The 19,135-nt window shown below is 38.8% G+C and overlaps 1 protein-coding gene across 2 annotated transcripts; it reads right to left on the bottom strand.

The window, feature by feature from the left end:
- Nucleotides 1-246: 246 nt before the first annotated feature.
- On the bottom strand, nucleotides 247-15,787 carry LOC133570029 (zinc finger protein 45-like). Of its 2 annotated transcripts, XM_061922654.1 has the most exons (3): nucleotides 15,573-15,787; nucleotides 15,379-15,499; nucleotides 247-7,763 (listed from the first exon to the last, which is right to left on the bottom strand). In XM_061922654.1, the coding sequence occupies exon 3, from the start codon at nucleotides 7,750-7,752 to the stop codon at nucleotides 6,862-6,864; it is 891 nt and encodes a 296-aa protein (XP_061778638.1). In that variant the 5' UTR covers nucleotides 7,753-7,763; nucleotides 15,379-15,499; nucleotides 15,573-15,787; the 3' UTR covers nucleotides 247-6,861. The 2 variants fall into 2 exon arrangements, with proteins under 2 accessions (XP_061778638.1, XP_061778637.1); XM_061922653.1 differs by having other exon boundaries at nucleotides 15,379-15,776.
- Between the last annotated feature and the right edge of the window lie 3,348 nt (nucleotides 15,788-19,135).

Here is a 19,135-nt window from a genome sequence, read left to right as displayed (position 1 = left end):
GTGGTGTTGAGTGTACATTAATGATAAATTAACTTTTTTGATTTTAGCAAATGGCTGCAATTAAACAAAGAGTAAACAATTTAAAAAGAGATCTGAATAGTTACCGTACCCACAAAGCAGTGGTACTCAGTTGTAATACACTTTTTCACCACACGTGGCAGTAATGACAGTCTCAAACAAACAGAAGAAGTCTGGAGCTAAATTCATAGAAATGAATCCGAAGGGCAAAAAATAAGACTACAGTGGTGAAGCTTGCATTTTTATTTGAACTTAAATTTTATTGACAGTTTAGTTGGGAAACATACTCATTATTTTGCCAGTTATTCATGAGTCCCTTGCCGTTTATTTGGTCAGTACTTATTTTTTCTGATAAGCCTGACCTTTGTGTTAAACAAATACTAATCTTTGTGATTAACTCATTTAATTTGAAAATGTTGTAAACATTAAGTAGGTTAGATATCATTTTTGAAGACCATTAAAAGCAAAGGTAAAATTAATTGCCCTTTGTAGTAAAAAAAACTTGGGTCCATGGTCAAAAAGGTTGACCGGATTAAGGGCGACAATAAAATGATCAACTATAATTATTTTGAACAGCTTTCACTTATAAATTCATGAATATGTAATGTTTCAAGTCAAAGGGCAAACAAAGTAATACAAATGATCAGTTTGACTGAGCTCCCTCATTGAAATGAAAAGTACTCCACCTGATGGTGAAAGCTTGTCATTGCAGATACCAATTCATAAATTTGGAAACATGACTTAGATGTTGTCACGTCTCAAGGTGCAACAATGCACATGCAGTTAACTACCATCGCTACATTTTGTAACGTCATAACTACTCACTAACTACTTCATTAAAAACATTACATTTAATATGCAATGATCACACACTTGTGCACAACCAAGAAACAAAAGTGCAGTGAAGAAGTCAGACTAAGGACGTGGAACATTTTGCAATCATCATTGTGACACAAAATGCTCTCATATTGATTACTACGAAATAATGTCCTGAAAACATTGTGTTGCGAAATATACTGTTTCCGTGTTTTATTGTGCAACACACTGCTTGCATGACCCAACCATATTTACAAAGAAGTACATGTTTGTGAATGTTGTACGACAATAGGGTTACTCTTATTTTATCGGACAGTAGTCCAATTACCAAGTGTGTGGTTTCCAACTAAAGTCATCAAAATGAATATCTGGGCTGAAACACTCTCAAGACATGATTCACGTGTTTTGTTTGTATTTTAAAGGCCTACTGAAACCCACTACTACCCACCACACTGTCTGATAGTTTATATATCAATGATGAAATATTAACATGCAAATACGGCTTTTTTAGCTTACTAAATTACAATTTTAAATTTCCCGGGACTTTCGTCTTGGAAACGTTGTGTAATGATGACGTGTACGCAAGACGTCACGCGTTTTTAGGAAGTATGAGCGCTACGCACACACAGCTAAAAGTCGTCTGCTTTAACGGCATAATTACACAGTATTTTAGAGATCTGTGTTGATGAATCTTTTGCAATTTGTTAAATTCATATTTGAGAAGTCAGAGCAGAAAGATGGACTTGGGAAGTTTTAGCCTTTAGCCACACAAACACACTGTGATTCGTTGTTTAAAATTCCCGGAGGTGAAAATTTACTATGGATCAGAGCGCGGTCAAGCGAACATGAATCCAGACCAATTGTCAACCAGCAGGTTTCGGTGAGAAAATTGTGGTTAAAAAGTCGCTTCTTTCCGGAGAAAAGCTAAGTTTGGACCGTCCATGAAGCTGCCGTCAACTTCCCTGAGACATTGGCGTCAACACACCCGTGGACACACCCCTCCGACTATCAGGTAATATTAAACTCACTAAAACAATAGCAACACAACTGAAAGATAAGGGATTTCCCAGAATTATCCTAGTAAATGTGTTAGAAAAATCGGAATCCGTCCCAATGCAATCACGTTTAGTTTTTTTGTTTTTTTTCTAGTCCGTCGTTATCAATATCCTCAAACACGAATCTTTCATCCTCGCTCAAATTAATGAGGAAATTGTCGTTTTCTCGGTCCGAATAGCTCTTTTTGTTGGAGGCTCCCATTAAAAACAATGTGAATATGTGAGGAGCTCCCACACTTGCGACGTCATCGTCTGCAACTTCCGGTAGAGGCAGGGCTTTTCTCTTACCACCGACAGTTGCGAACTTTATCGTGGATGTTCTCTACTAAATCCTTTCAGCAAAAATATGGCAATATCGCAAAATGATCAAGTATGACACATAGAATGGTCCTGCTATCCCCGTTTAAATAAGAAATTCTCATTTCAGTAGGCCTTTAAAGTGCAAACTGACATGGTCTACAGCAGGGGTTGGGAACCTTTTTGGCTGAGAGCGCCATGAAGGCCAAATGTTTTAAAATGTATTTCCGTAAGAGCCATATAATATTTTTAACACTGAATACAACTGTCAGGTTCAAACACTGATGACATCTATTAACCAGACAAGAAGAAAGGAATTAAACAGAGACTGGATTCAATTTAGCTCAATGAGGTGAAACCCGTAGACCTGTACCCTTGTACAGTGTCGTCCCGCGCTCTGACAAGAGAATTCTACGTCTCCTCTTTCATTTGGACTTTCCCGGATTACAACAACTAAATGCGTCAATTTCTTCTTCTTTTTGATAACATTGTTATTCTGAAGCTAACCAATAATAAATAAAATACTTTTGACCATTAATGCGACTTCTTCAACAGGTGCGGTAGGAACGGATGGATGGATTAAAATGCATGAGAATGTTTGATATTTTGAACGTTATTTTTTAACACTGTGATGACCAGCGGAATTATTCGTTACTTATCGTGTTAAGCAACGTCAGCTAAGATTTATCTGAGAGCCAGATGCAATCATCAAAAGAGCCACATCTGGCTCGAGAGCCATAGGTTCCCTACCTCTGGTCTAGACATTAAATGGTCAAATGCTGACTTGGTATATTTACAACTGCAGGCCCAGGTCATGAGCACCTATGTCAAGAATGCAACCATCAGCTAATTTGAGATACAGGTGTCAATCATGTATCGAAATGTGTGGGGTGTAAACATAAAGGCCCTAATAGTGGTCCTACGATAGAGTGCATGTCATAATAAAAAGGACAGGTAAAGGTATGACCAAGACATAACTATAAGTGGTATCTTACAGAGCAGACCTGGGCAAATTAAGGCCCCGGGGACATTCCCAAATAATTTTTTTTTATCTTTAAGATGGAAAGTGTAGGTGCCATTGTGATGTGCAGGGATGTTTTCTAATGACCGTAAGTCTTCAACTATACAAAGTATTTCAATGGTTGGAATCTGCGCTTATGGATGATATACCAGTTACTATGGTCATCTAATTAGTTACTATGGTCATCTAATTAGTTACTATGGTCATCTAATTAGTTACTAAGCCATATACGTCACAGCAGCTCAGCCGAGGCAGCAAGCAGTGGGCGGGAAGCGTTTCCACAGACGCGGAAGGAGATTTTCACAACAAAGTTCTAAAGCTTAGTGATATACTGTATAGAATATAATAGAATAGAAAGTACTTTATTGATCCCTGGGGGGGAATTCAGCAAATATCAGATATATCAGATTGTAGGTGGGTTTATTTTGTACCCTTTGCGTTCATATTTCACTGTTTGTTGCATTTTTGTTGCGTTTCACTTGATTGTAAAATATATCGATCAAAAGCGGGCGTGACATTCATATTTTGTCAATGTTCAGTGTTTTATCGTTCATAGAAAAATGTAAACATTTTTAAGGCGGTCTGTCCTAATGCTTTCAGCATTTAATCAGACATTATTGTGAGGTTTTGTATTAGTGTTCCTAAAAATAGATATACCGGCCCGCAGACACATTTTTTTCTCTAAATGTGGCCCCAGAGTCAAAATAATTGCCCAGGCATGTTACAGTATCTCATTATTTCACAAGAGTGGAGTGGTTCGTCATAATAATACTCTTCATTATTCATCAGATTACAAAAAGCGGCAGTATTTAGCTTGCAATCAATCCAAAATTGTTATCCAATTTCCTGTGGGAAGACTTCTAAATGGATGCAAAGTTGTAACACCGGTGTGGCTGTGGTAACACAAAGCAGTCTTAGTATAAATCAGAGTTTGCTGATCATTTGACAAATTGAGGAGAAAAGATTTTTCATTGGAGTTTTGTCGCAAAATAGAGTGTGTTACTTGCTGCAACCAGCGCAGGTGCTGTTGTTTCAGTCTCAACCGGAGTGGCGTATAGAAACCATTTATAATACTGGGTTTTAAGAGCTGGTGTCCTCTTGGAAGCTCTCAAGTCACATAAGGGGCTTTTGACCAGTTATTTAGAAAAGGGAGTTCTCAACCTTTTTGACCTTGGGGCCCAATTTTTCCCACTACACAAGGGGCCCACTCAAATATTTTCACTGTTGATTTTAATTGTTTTAAACAGTTCTACCTACCCTGCTTACAGTTTACAACCTTGCCAAATGATTTTAAAGCATGTGTTAATCACAAAGATTATTTATTTAACGCATAAATCTTAAACTTGGGTCCGACTAATTATAAATATACTACTGATGAAAAATAAATGTACATAAAATGATAATAATAAACTAACATTAACAATAGTTATGGTTTGTAACCATACGGTCTATACTAGAAAATTTACTATGGATCAGAGCGCGGTCAAGCGAACATGAATCCAGACCAATTGTCAACCAGCAGGTTTCGGTGAGAAAATTGTGGTTAAAAAGTCGCTTCTTTCCGGAGAAAAGCTAAGTTTGGACCGTCCATGAAGCTGCCGTCAACTTCCCTGAGACATTGGCGTCAACACACCCGTGGACACACCCCTCCGACTATCAGGTAATATTAAACTCACTAAAACAATAGCAACACAACAGAAAGATAAGGGATTTCCCAGAATTATCCTAGTAAATGTGTTAGAAAAATCGGAATCCGTCCCAATGCAATCACGTTTAGTTTTTTTTTTTTTTTTCTAGTCCGTCGTTATCAATATCCTCAAACACGAATCTTTCATCCTCGCTCAAATTAATGAGGAAATTGTCGTTTTCTCGGTCCGAAATGCTCTTTTTGTTGGAGGCTCCCATTAAAAACAATGTGAATATGTGAGGAGCCCCCACACTTGCGACGTCATCGTCTGCAACTTCCGGTAGAGGCAGGGCTTTTCTCTTACCACCGACAGTTGCGAACTTTATCGTGGATGTTCTCTACTAAATCCTTTCAGCAAAAATATGGCAATATCGCAAAATGATCAAGTATGACACAGAGAATGGTCCTGCTATCCCCGTTTAAATAAGAAATTCTCATTTCAGTAGGCCTTTAAAGTGCAAACTGACATGGTCTACAGCAGTGGTTGGGAACCTTTTTGACTGAGAGCGCCATGAAGGCCAAATGTTTTAAAATGTATTTCCGTAAGAGCCATATAATATTTTTAACACTGAATACAACTGTCAGGTTCAAACACTGATGACATCTATTAACCAGACAAGAAGAAAGGAATTAAACAGAGACTGGATTCAATTTAGCTCAATGAGGAGAAACCCGTAGACCTGTACCCTTGTACAGTGTCGTCCCGCGCTCTGACAAGAGAATTCTACGTCTCCTCTTTCATTTGGACTTTCCCGGATTACAACAACTAAATGCGTCAATGTCTTCTTCTTTTTAATAACATTGTTATTCTGAAGCTAACCAATAATAAATAAAATACTTTTGACCATTAATGCGACTTCTTCAACAGGTGCGGTAGGAACGGATGGATGGATTAAAATGCATGAGAATGTTTGATATTTTGAACGTTATTTTTTAACACTGTGATAACCAGCGGAATTATTCGTTACTTCTCGTGTTAAGCAACGTCAGCTAAGATTTATCTGAGAGCCAGATGCAATCATCAAAAGAGCCACATCTGGCTTGAGAGCCATAGGTTCCCTACCTCTGGTCTAGACATTAAATGGTCAAATACTGACTTGGTATATTTACAACTGCAGGCCCAGGTCATGAGCACCTATGTCAAGAATGCAACCATCAGCTAATCATAGAAAGTATAGTTTGCCTATACTTTCTATGATTGGTCAAAAGCCCCTCACGTAACTACAGTGCGCCATGTTGGACACCAACCCCGTACTCGCCCTCTACACGGCTCTGGTCTCAACCAGTCTGAGATCTGGAGAAGACGGCATCTTTGTCATTTCCCACGCAGACCTTTGCTATGACAATAGGGCTATACATTCATTTGAAAGAAAAACGTTTTGTTTAATATTCCGTTGCTTCCATTAATGGTTCAATGAGTGTAAGTACTAAAAAAGAATACAATTTAAACCGCATGGATTGCACGGAATTTTAAAGGTGCAATTTCAATGTTGATGATGTGCAGTTATTAATAAAACAAACTATGAAGGTTATGGCAGGCATGTTTTCCCTAAAGTATGCATTGAGGCCATAAGGTGTTTAGAATTGTGAGTAGGTCAGATATAATTATTGAATATGATAAAAACCAGAGTAAGATTACTAATTCAGTGTTAATATTTGCGTGGGTATAGTGAAAAAGTTGGGCCCCGAGGTCAAAAAGGTTAAGAACCGTTGGAATACATTATATGACAATGTCTTCTTCTTTGGACAGCAAACTGGTTGAGAGGGACTCAACAGTGCCTCTGCTGGGGGCAGCCAAGTAGTGCACTCCATCAGACACTACAGTCACAAACCAACAGTACTCTCCACTGTAACAGTTACAATTTCAGACTTCCAGGTTTTGGGAGAAGAAAGAAGCTTGTTTAAAATGGCATTTGTTTTGTTTGAAAGTTTTCCTTATGAATATGATTCACCGACACACTGCAGCGTCACTGCCCCGAGAAGTAGGACCCCTCGCGCGTGTGCGTCTGGAGATGCCTTTTGATTTTGTCGGAGCGGCTGAAGCACTTGCCGCACACCGGGCAGCTGTACGGCTTCTCCCCCGTGTGGATCCTCATGTGTACTTTGAGGTGCGCCATCTGGGTGAAGCCTTTCCCACAGATCTGGCACCTGAAGGGTTTTTCCCCCGTGTGGCTCCGCTGGTGCTCCTGGAGTCGGCCGGAGGAGCTGCAGCACTTCCCACAGACGCCGCAGCGGTAAGGTTTCTCCCGCGTGTGCACCTGCACGTGCACGTGTAGGTGTCCCACGTGACTAAACGCTTCCCCGCATACCTTGCAGCAGAAGGACGATATGTGGTCTTGCGGGGGGGATTTCTGATGGGGGCAGTCTGCTTGGTTGCGCATGTGAGACGCCTGTCCTCGGTTTACCACGGATCCGTTGGCCTTCGCGCCCACCATCTGCCCCCCATTCTCCACCCCGATTATGTCAATGTTCTCATTTGAGCAATTGGGGTTGACTGGCGCAAGGGGCTGGGGGATATTAGAGGACGTGGGGCCCCTGTGAATACCTCCAGTCTCCGCCTTCACGTGTCTGGCGGGGCCGCGAGAGTTCGGATCCCGCCCCCTGTTCTCCGCGCCTTGACTCTGGGGGTGGTTGGACGCGTGAGGGCCGTCCTGCGTGTACTCGTTAGCGACATGCTGGGGGGAGAACATGTTTTCTGACGCACTGCAGGAACCGTGGCCGCGGAGCCGCTCGTCCACTTGGTTGGTCCGCAGATCTCGCTTGTCCTTGATGTGGATCGGGATGCGCTCTTCGTGCCCCATGCTGGGACTCCACTCACGCCGAGGATGCTCGCCATCCTGCTCTGCGAGCAGCGCCATTGATGGACGGTCTGAGGATGAAACCAGACGCCCGTGTTGAGCAAAGTATTCACCGTTGAATGTGTAGATTTGAGAATGGGCTAATGACTTTTCGTGCACACAAACACAAATCTAGTGTGCTTCATACAAAACCCGTGTCCATATGAATTGAGAAATTGTGTTGGATGTAAATATAAACGGAATACAATGATTAGCAAATCATTTTCAACCCATATTCAGTTGAATATGCTACAAAGACAACATATTTGATGTTCAAACTGATAAACAATTTTTTTTTTTTTTTGCAAAAAATCATTAACTTTAGAAATTTATGCCAGCAACACGTGACAAAGAAGTTGGGAAAGGTGGCAATAAATACTGATAAAGTTGAGGAATGCTCATCAAACACTTCTTTTGGAACATCCCACAGGTGTGCAGGGTAATTGGGAACCGGTGGGTGCCATGATTGGGTATAAAATCCGCTTCCCAAAAATTGGTCAGTCTTTCACAAGAAAGGACGGGGCGAGGTACACCCCTTTGTCCACAACTGCGTAAGCAAATAGTCAAACAGTTTAAGAACAACATTTCTCAAAGTGCAATTGCAAGAAATGTAGGGATTTCAACATCTACGGTCAATAATATCATCAAAAGGTTCAAGGAATCTGGAGAAATCTCTCCACGTAAGCGGCTTGGCCGGAAACCAACATTGAATGACCGTGACCTTCAATTCCTCAGACGGCACTGTATCAAAAACCGACATCAATCTCTAAAGGATATCACCACATGGGCTCAGGAACACTTCAGAAAACCACTGTCACTAAATACAGTTTGTCACTACATCTGTAAGTGCAGGTTAAAGCTCTACTATGCAAAGCAAAAGCCATTTATCAACAACACTCAGAAACGCCACCAGCTTCGCTGGGCCTAAGCTCATCTAAGATGGACTGATGCAAAGTGGAAGTGTTCTGTGGTCTGACGAGTCCACATTTCAATTTTTGGGGGGAAACTGTGGACATTGTGTCCACCGGATCAAAGAGGAAAAGAACCATCCGGATTGTTCCAGGCGCAAAGATGAAAAGCCAGCATGTGTGATGGTATGGGGCTGTATTAGTGGCCAAGGCATGGGTAACTTACCCATCTGTGAAGGACCCATTAATGCTGAAAGGTACATACAGGTTTTGGAGCAACATATGCTGCCGTTTAAGCAACGTTATCATGGACGCCCCTGCTTATTTCAGCAAGAAAATGCCAAGCTACGTGTGGCTTGGAATTTGAGTGTGTGGCTTTGTACTAAAAGAGTGCGGGTACTAAACTGGCCCGCCTGCAGTCCCGACCTGTCTCCCTTCATAAATGTGTGGCGCATTATGTAGCGTAAAATACAACAGCGGAGACCCCGGACTGTTGAACGACCGAAACTCTACATAAAACAAGAATGGGAAAGAATTCCACTTTCAAACTTCAACAAATACTTTCCTCAGTTCCCAAACATTTATTGAGTTTTGTTAAAAGAAAAGGTGATGTAATACAGTGGTGAACATGCCCTTTCCCAACTACTTTGGCACGTGTTGCAGCCATGAAGTTCTAAGTTAATTATTTTTGCAAAAAAAAATAAAGTTTATGAGTTTGAACATCAAATATCTTGTCTTTGTAGTGCATTAAACTGAATATGGGTTGAAAGGGATTTGCAAATCATTGTATTCCATTTATATTTACATCTAACGCAATTTCCGAACTTATATGGAAACGGGGTTTGTACAAATGAACACTAAGTCGCACAATTTGAATTTACAACCTAACTTTCCACTTCAGGTCAGCACATATAAAAAATTAAACTGACAGACTAGAAAGACTAATGCATGCCTTTGTCTACAGCAGGTTTGACTACAGTAATGGCCTTCTCACTGGGCTCGCTAAACTAGCTGCAGTACATCCAGAATTCTGCTGCTCAAGTCCTGACTAGAACCAGGAAATACGACCATATTAGTCCAGCGCTCAGGTCACTCCACTTTTCTCCTGTCGCTCAGAGAATAGACTTTAAAACAGCTCTGCTTGTGTACAAGTCTAGATGTTCCACACCAAAAATCACTACCTATTCTCTACTGCTCGCTAGTGTTACCATATCTGAGTTACTGTGTAGAAATAATTACAAAAGTACACTTCATTCACTAACGGTGTTACAAAAAACATCAGTTACAATAATTTATAATGTTGGATATAGAGAACATACAAATCCTTTATTTATTGAATCAAAGATACTGAAATTCCACGACATAGTGAATTTGCATACAGCTAAAATTATACACAAAGCAAACTATAACCTGTTACCCAAGAATATACAACAATTCTCAAAAAAAAAGAGGAGAAATATAATCTTAGAGAAAAATGTCATTTAAAACAGTGGTCCCCAACCACAGGTCTGCGGACCGCACAACAAAAGAAAAAAAAACTTATTTTTTTTAAATTATTAAATAAAAATAAAAAACACAATATATACATTATATATCAATATAGATCAATACAGTCAGCAGGGATACAGTCCGTAAAAAACACCCCCCTACCCCCCTTCCCCCTACCGGTCTGTGGGACAAATTTTCAAGCGTTGACCGCAGCTACAAAAACGTTGGGGACCACTGATTTAAAACATTTGTATGCACGTACAACCACACTTAAGACCTTCGGTATAACTGTATGTGGAATTAAATTATGGAATGGATTAAGCAAAGCAATCAAACAATGTACTAATATGATCCACTTCCAGAAACTCTTCAAACTTAAAGTGTTTACAAAGTACAAAGAAGGAGAACAATGATTAACATTCTGAATGTATTTCATCTATCCATTCATTTATCCTCAAATAATCTTACTATCTCATCATTTGAAATATTACTTACTTCACCGATTATTATTTATTTATTTATTTTAATTGTGATTAGTTATGGAGTATATCGTGAAAAAAATTGACAACAGGAAGTGAACAAAAGTTTTAGCAACTGTTAAGTAAAAGAAAAGGGGTAGCATTAAATAAGCTCTGCTTTTTCCTACTCCTTTTTGAACATGTTGAAAAGAGAAACTGGAAATTGTGATGTATCATGTTTGAAATAAAACTCAAACTCAAACTATCGTCTTTTCCCGGTCTTGTGCCAAAGTACATTCCTGACATGTTAGAATCATATGAACCATCTCGGGCTCTGAGAACCTCAGACCGTGGTCTCCTGCTGGTTTCCAGAGTCAGGACCAAACATGGTGAGGCTGCATTTCAGTTTTATGCTTTTAAAATCTGAGTAGACTTCCTGAAGATGTGAGAAAGGCTTCATTGTTGGCAATGTTCAAATCCAGGCTTAAAATACTTATTTAATGATGCATATGACAACTGAAAGTACTGTATTTACCTCTGATTTTATTTTGGATCATAACTGTTTTTTGATAATTTTAATTATGATTATTTTATTTTTATTTTGCCTTCTTGTCTTTTTCCTATGAAGCACTTTGAATTGCTTTGTGCGCGAATTGTGCTCACTAAATAAACTTGCTTGATGTTTTGCTTTATCTTTGTTTTTCTAAAAGAATGGCTTATAACTAACTGAAAGCAAAAGTTAACAGGCTGTTATTGGTGGGAAAAAAATGCTTTTCAGAATGGGCCAGTTCATTTTGTTGTGGACTGTACATACTGGAGGTAATAAATTGTAACAGCTTGGGGCCTTGCTTGGTTTTGAAGTTTTTGAATTATACATTTTCACCCAGGTTTTTTTTTAACAGGCATTTTTACAGTAATAAAAATCTAAATTGTTGCAGGGTTTATCGATTAGAAAAAAAAATTCTATTTGTAATTTGTTGCTTTAATTAATCGTTTAATGAGCAAAAGAAATCCAAATGTAGACAATACAATAATTATTGATAGGTGCAAACCTACATTTGTCCAACACCGATTTTGGGGGGATTTTTGGGGGATTTTGGGTGGTTTTAGGCCCCATGTGTTAGGAGTGGGTCGATAAGACGATACCAATATATATCACGAAAGACACGTAATCGATATCAATTAAAAAAATGCATTCGATAACAGATTTGATAAATATATCTTTTTTGGTTGGAAGAAATCAAATCGGAAATCAGGTTGATTGCATGAACAAAGGCACTCACTCCCTGGTTAACGGAGCGAAACGGAAGTGATTAGTGAGCAATGGGAAGGACACGCTAACAGCCAGTCACGTAACAGTATGAGATTTGGTTGCGCCATCTTGCTGTCTTCCCTGTTGATTCTCTGCATGGTGTGAGAAGAGAAAGTAAAAATGAGTGCTGCACAGAGCCAAGAAATGGTCGATAAAACAGGAAAAGTTACTTACACAGGGAAGCAGTTTATTGAATTTTACTTATTCAATACCTATTTGGGTACATGGAAACAACAGGTAGGAACTAAAGTGCATGACTGTTATATTTTGTTATCTATGTTATTTATATAAATGTGCGACTTTAAAATACTAGTAATTTGGTCCAATAATATCTAAATAATATTTACTGCATACTGGTAATGCATTTCCATACTTAAATAAGAATAAAGCTGATAGTACTGTATATATTTGTACCATGAATTGATTAACGTGGACCCCGACTTAAACAAGTTGAAAAATGTATTCGGGTGTTACCATTTAGTGGTCAATTGTACGGAATATGTTCTTTACTGTGCAATCTACTAATAGAAGTTTCAATCAGTCAATCAATCAAAGGCAATGTTACATAGACTTTGAAGTTCCTGGATCTAAACCTGCAAAAAGTAGTTCTTCCCAGGTTTCTTATGTTTAAATTTTCACACGTTCCACTATTATGTTACACTTCAATCAATCAATCAATGTTTACTTATATAGCCCTAAATCACTAGTGTCTCAAAGGGCTGCACAAACCACCACGACATCCTCGGTAGGCCCACATAAGGGCAAGGAAAACTCACACCCAGCGGGACATCGGTGACAATAATGATCCAGTGGGACGTCTGTGACAATAATGATTATGAAAACCTTAGAGAGGAGGAAAGCAATGGATGTCGAGCGGGTCACTTGATCCAACATTTCTTACATATTCCTTTCTTTTTAACCTTAATTTGAAGAGTTTATTGTTAAATGTTCAATGTGATTTTAGAATTGTGTTTACATAGTTTGAATGTCCATGTCTGTTTTGATACCCGAGGAAGGTTACATTTGAAAAAAAGTGGTTACATTTACGATACTTTTCACCTGGTCCTTATTTTGATAAGTAATAAAAAATATCAATAATTTTCGATACCGACCGATATAAAACACTTCTATCGTGATACAGTACTGAAGACAAGGAAAACAAATGAGACAAGATTAACAGTTAAGCGTTAACTGCCTTAGTTGTGATTTCCCTCTCTGCATTAAAGTTTAAAATGAGCATATATTAATGAAGTATAAACAATAATGTTTTAATGTAGACAGATGGAATCCTCATACTGTTGTATTTATATGTATCAAGTGTTCATTCAAGGCTAAGGCAATATATCGAGATATATATCGTGTATCGTGACATGGCCTAAAAATATCGTATTTCCCTGAATTGCCGTGGGGCATATAGTATGCGCCTGCCTTGTATTACTGACAAGCAACGTTCCCTCTAAGGTGCGCGCCTGCGCAATTGCGCATTGCTCACATGCCCTCTGTGCACAGCAAATCTATGCTGCACACAAAGTCAAATCCCATCTGAACTATAAACAAAGTAAACAGATAATTTGTTCTGTATGATTTTGCAATGGAACTGTGAGTAACAGGTGACGGGCAAGCTGCCACAAGAGAGAAAAAAATATTTATAAATTGTTGATTTATATAGGCTAGAAAGGTAAAGTGGTGTACCTGACAAGTTTCGGCTACCTTGCTTCTGCAACCTTCATCAGAGGTGTCACGTGACATAACACATCACAGACGTCACGCTAACATCACGTGACACCTCTGATGAAGGCTGCAGAAGCAAGGTAGCCAAAACTTGTCAGGTACAACACTTTACCTTACTAGCCTATATAAATCAACCATTTATAAACACACGTCAGTAGGCTAAATTAACTTCTTCAACATAGAGAAAACAATATTCGTCAACAGTGTTAAATTATTAAGTCTGAAGAGACGCTTTAAAGAGGGCAGGAATTCCATTCATCGCACAAAACAGTTTGTCGGCCATAACCAGAACAGAAACATAGTAAAAAAAAACTTCTATCTCGCAAAACTGGTCATTGTCTGCCGTACAAAACAGGCTTAAACCAACTCTTTGTCATCTCTGATATCGACAGCAGCCATTCTCTATCTCTTACTTGCTCCAACGCACGCAGTCAAGGCACTTCGCCAGTGATGCATTTATGGCCACACAAAAAGTCGGATAACTCCAACACCACACAAAGTGTCAATTCCAGATCGTTACACTATGACCCCCCAAACAGATATGCTTATTCTACTGTCATTTATTAAGAATGTTAATTTGTTTTATGAATATTAATCATGGAACGCTGTCACTAGACTAGAGAAATATTAACAAAAATATATATTAAGCGGAACTAAATGGGATCTCTGAAAGGGGTACAAATTATTTCCAAAGCTGGACCTCCACCTAAACCTAAAATACTATACCACACAGCTCATTGAAAACAAGATTGTATTTGTTATATTTATTTAAGTGGGCCAAATCACTTATATTAGAAAAAATGTCATGGAAATTGACTGCTGTCATTTGATTATCAAAATAAAACATTTAACTTGTTATTAAGTCAGCTTTGGGACAAGTGTGCTGCTGGTGTGGCCAAAGTGTGCATGTTAAATGTTGCTCACATGTGCTCCGATGAATGCTCAGGGAGCATGAACATTTAGAGGGAACATTGCTGCCGGGTCAAACTCGCTTCGCAAAATAATTAGCGCATGCTTAGTATTACCGCCTGGTCAAACTTGTGTTGTCGCGAGTGACACTTCCCCTGTCATCATTTCAAAAATGGAGGAGGCTGATTTCAATACCAGTAATTTGAAATCGCATAAAGGTAAGAAGATTAAGAGCTATTCAGTAGGATTTAAGGTCCAAGCTTACATCACACTCAAATCTTTACTGCATACCTTTGGTAAGTGATGGAGTGAGAAGAGGTTTTAAAATAATTGGTGCATGCTTACTTTTACCGCATGCTGACAAGTGACAAGAGGTTTTAAATTAATTGGCGCCCCGGCGGCAATTCAAGGAAATAGGGTATTACGAAAAGGCCATATCACCCAGCTCCTCTGTAGTGGAAATGTTGGGCCCTGTAGTCAAAAAGGTTAAGAATCCATGCTGTAGCCTACCACAGAACGAGACTAAAAGAACAAGCTCTGAATTGTCTGCATTTAAAATTACGCTTTAATGTTCTTCGGTGAAGACGACGTAAAAAGTTGATAAATTAGTGCTACAAGCTAACAACGCTAACGAACAAAGGTTGCTAATAAGCTAGCAGCATCACAACAACAGTTGCTGCTAACTAGCGGCTAACGCTCACTTTGACTGAGAGTGCTTCTTTTGGTCGTTCTGTTAGATATTTGACTGCTTTGGCAAACCAGCAGACACAGATAACTTCTTATTTTTGATGGATGAAATAAACGGTCAGGTGTTCCGACGTGAGTTTAAAGTACAGCTGACCTGGCCATATTTCAATGCCAGCATCTCGCAGCCTGCGCTTCAGATGGTCGTTCTCTCGCTCCCTGATGGCGATTTCCTCCTGGTACTCCAAGACCGTGTCTTCCACGGACTTGTAGATCTCCTGTGCAGCGAGCATGAGTCGCTCGGTCAAGAAAACGTTTAAAAACTGCAGTTTGGTCATCTTCCCGGGCTACCTGGCGCTCACTCGCGTTCCTCAAAAATGGACCCCCGCCCCCCAAAAAAGATGCTCCACTTGGTCACGTGATGAACAGCAATTCTTCTTATTTATAGCAGTGTTTTTCAACCATTGTGCTGCGGCACACTAGTGTGCCGTGAGATACAGTCTGGTGTGCCGTGGAAGATGAGCTAATTTCACCTATTAGGTTCAATTGTTTTTTTCCACACCAAACAAGCCATTGTTGCTTTTTATTTTTATTCTTATTGTAATATTTTTCTATTTTGTTTCCATTTATACCCCCATTATTTATTCATTACTTTTTTATATTGATCTCAACTCTGTACACAGCTGCTGGAATATTAATTTTCCTGAAGGAACTCTCCTAAAGGAATCAATAAAGTACATTCTATCTAAAAAAAAAAATTTGCAAACCAGAAATCATAGTCTGCAAATGATGTGTTGTTGTTGAGTGTCAGTGCTGTCTAGAGCTGGGCAGAGTAACCGTGTAATACTTTTCCATATCAGTAGGTGGCAGCAGGTAGCTAATTTCTTTTGTAGATGTCGGAAACAGCGGGAGGCAGCATGCAGGTAAAAAGGTATCTAAAGCTTAAACCATAAATAAACAAAAGGTGAGTGCCCCTAGGAAAAGGAATTGAAACTTAGAGAAGGCTATGCAGAATGAAACTAAAACTGAACTGGCTGCAAAGTAAACAAAAACAGAATGCTGGACGACAGCAAAGACCTACTCAGCGTCAACATTGTACATGCAAACATGGCATGACAATCAACAATGTGCCCACAAAGGATAAAAACAACTAAAATATTATTGATTGCTAAAACAAAGTAGATGCGGGAAATACTACTCAAAAGAAGACATGAAAACTGCTACAGGAAAATACCAAAAAAATGAGAAAAAGCCTAATTAAAACATAGGAAAACAGCAAAAAAGTCCAAATAAGTCATGGTGTGATGTGACAGATGGTGACCTTCTTTGAGACAAGAGCTATAGTGATGCATGCTTGGTTATGCTTTAAAGTCATATCCAACAATTGCGACAACAACTTTTTACGGTCAACTGAGTTTCGCTTTTTTAATGATGTCTGCTGGTGTTGTGCCTTCGGATTTTTTCAACACAAAAAATGTGCCTCGGCTCAAAAAAGGTTGAAAAACACAGATTTATAGTGTGAATGCTCTAAACCAATAGCCCCCAACCACCGGGCCGCGGGAGAATTTTTAATTAAAAAAAAGAAAAAAAAGGTTTTATTTTTATTAAATCAACATAAAAAACACAATAAACACTCGCAATTAGTGCAAAAACCACAAAAACCTCCCTTTTTCATGACAAAAACGTCCCTTTTTTATGACAAAGAAGAAAAAAAAAAAGGGACCCCCCCATTACCACCCACCAGGCCGCGGGACAAATTATCAAGCGCTGACCGGTCCGCGGATACAAAAAGGTTGGGGACCACTGCTCTAAACTGGTCACCAACCTTTTTGTAGCTGCGGACAGGTCAATGCTTGATAATTAGTCCCGCGGGGGAGGTTCTTTTTTTTTTTTTTCTTTGTCATGAAAAAGGGAGATTTTTGTCATGAAAAAGGGAGTTTTTTTGGGGGTTGGTGCACTAATTGTAAGTGTATATTGTGTTTTTTATGTTGATTTTATAAAGAAAAACTAAAAAAATATTATTATTATATATTTTTTTTTAATTAAAAAAAAAATTATAAAAAAATATTCTGCATCCTGGTACCGGTCCGCGGCCCGGTGGTTGGGGACCACTGCTCTAAAGCAGTGGTTCTTAAATGGGGGTACGCGTACCCATGGGGGGAATTGAAGGTATGCCAAGGGGTACGTGAGATTTTTTTAAAATATTCTAAAAATAGCAACAACTCAAAAATCCTTTATAAATATAAATAATTGAATAATACTTCAACAAAATATGCATGTAAGTTCATAAACTGTGAAAATAAATGCAACAATGCAATATTCAGTGTTGACAGCTAGATTTGTTGTGGACATGTTCCATACATTTTGAGGTAAAGATTTCTTTTTTTGTGAAGAAATGTTTAGAATTAAGTTGATGAATCCAGATGGATCTCTATTACAATCCCCAAAGAGGGCACTTTAAGGTGATGATTACTTCTATGTGTAGAAATCTTGATTTATAATTGAATCACTTGTTTATTTTTCAACAAGTTTTTAGTTATTTTTATATCTTTTTTTCCAAATAGTTCAAGAAAGACCACTACAAATGAGCAATATTTTGCACTGTTATACGATTTAATAAATCAGAAACTGATGACATAGTGCTGTATTTTACTTCTTTATCTTTTTTTTCAACCAAAAATGCTTTGCTTTGATTAAGGGGTACTTGAATTAAAAAAAAATTCACAGGGGGTACATCACTGAAAAAAGGTTAAGAACCACTGCTGTAAAGCATTCACACATGTTGTTTTCTACACCAAAATGCATCGATTTATTATTATTCCTCTACTTATTCTTCTTCTTCAGATTTTGGCGTGCTCTCCCGTTCACATTTTTCATCCGATGCAAATTGTTCCAACTTCAAACTGTTCAGCCCATTCGGACAAATTCCAAACATTCCCAAATTTCCCAGAATTCACGGTTTTCCGGGACATTTTCCCCATTTATAATGAATTGGCCATTTTTCAAACTTCCACCATTTCCTCGCGTTTCAACAAGAGATGTCCGATAAATGGCTTTTTTGCCGATATTCCGATATCGTCCAACTCTTAATTACCCATTCCGATATCAACCGATGCCGATATATACAGTCGTGGCATTAACACATTATTATGTCAATTTTGTTAATCTGGATGCATTAAACAATGTAACAAGATTTTCCAAATTATGAATCAACTCAAGTTATGGAAAAAAAATGCCAACATGGCACTGCCATATTTATTATTGAAGTCACAAAGTGCATTTATTTTTCTTTTAACATGCCTCAAAACAGCAGCTTGGAATTTGGAAATTGCTCTCCATTAGAGAGCATGAGGAGGTTGAGGTGAGCTGGGGGGTGGGGGTATATTGTAGCGTCCCGGAAGAGTTAGTGCTGCAAGGGGTTCTGGGTATTTCGTCTGTTGTGTTTATGTTGTTTTACGGTGCGGATGTTCTCCCGAAATGTGTTTGTCATTCTTGTTTGGTGTGGGTTCACAGTGTGGCACAAATTTGTAACAGTGTTAAAGTTGTTTATACGGCCACCCTCAGTGTGACCTGTATGGCTGTTGGCCAAGTATGCCTTACATTCACTTGTATGTGATAAGCCGTAGATATTGTGTGATTGGGCCGGCACGTAAAGGCAGTGCCTTTAAGGTTTATTGGCACTACGTACTTCTTCCTACGTCCATGTACCACTGCGTACAGCGGCGTTTTATAAAGTCACAAATTTTACTTTTTGAAACCGATAAATTATGATATTACATTTTAAAGCATTTATCGGCCGATAATATCGGCAATCAAATATTATCGGACATCTCTATTTTCAACCTATTCATAACATTCCCCCTTCATCCTGGAAAAAAACAACACTTTTTCCAAGTAAAAAAAAAAGAAATTCC

Source organism: Nerophis ophidion, linkage group LG16, assembly GCF_033978795.1.
Source record: "Nerophis ophidion isolate RoL-2023_Sa linkage group LG16, RoL_Noph_v1.0, whole genome shotgun sequence".
Classification (NCBI taxonomy): Eukaryota; Metazoa; Chordata; class Actinopteri; order Syngnathiformes; family Syngnathidae; genus Nerophis; species Nerophis ophidion.
Note: the sequence above shows the minus strand (reverse complement) of the source record. Positions and strands in the feature narration are given on the sequence as shown.

Coding starts and splice junctions, on each gene's coding strand:
- LOC133570029 (XM_061922653.1), bottom strand. CDS start 15,559: ATGACCAAACTGCAGTTTTTAAACGTTTTCTTGACCGAGCGACTCATG. Junction 7,764..15,378: donor TGGCATTGAAATATGGCCAG/GTCAGCTGTACT, acceptor TTTCATCCTCAG/ACCGTCCATCAATGGCGCTG.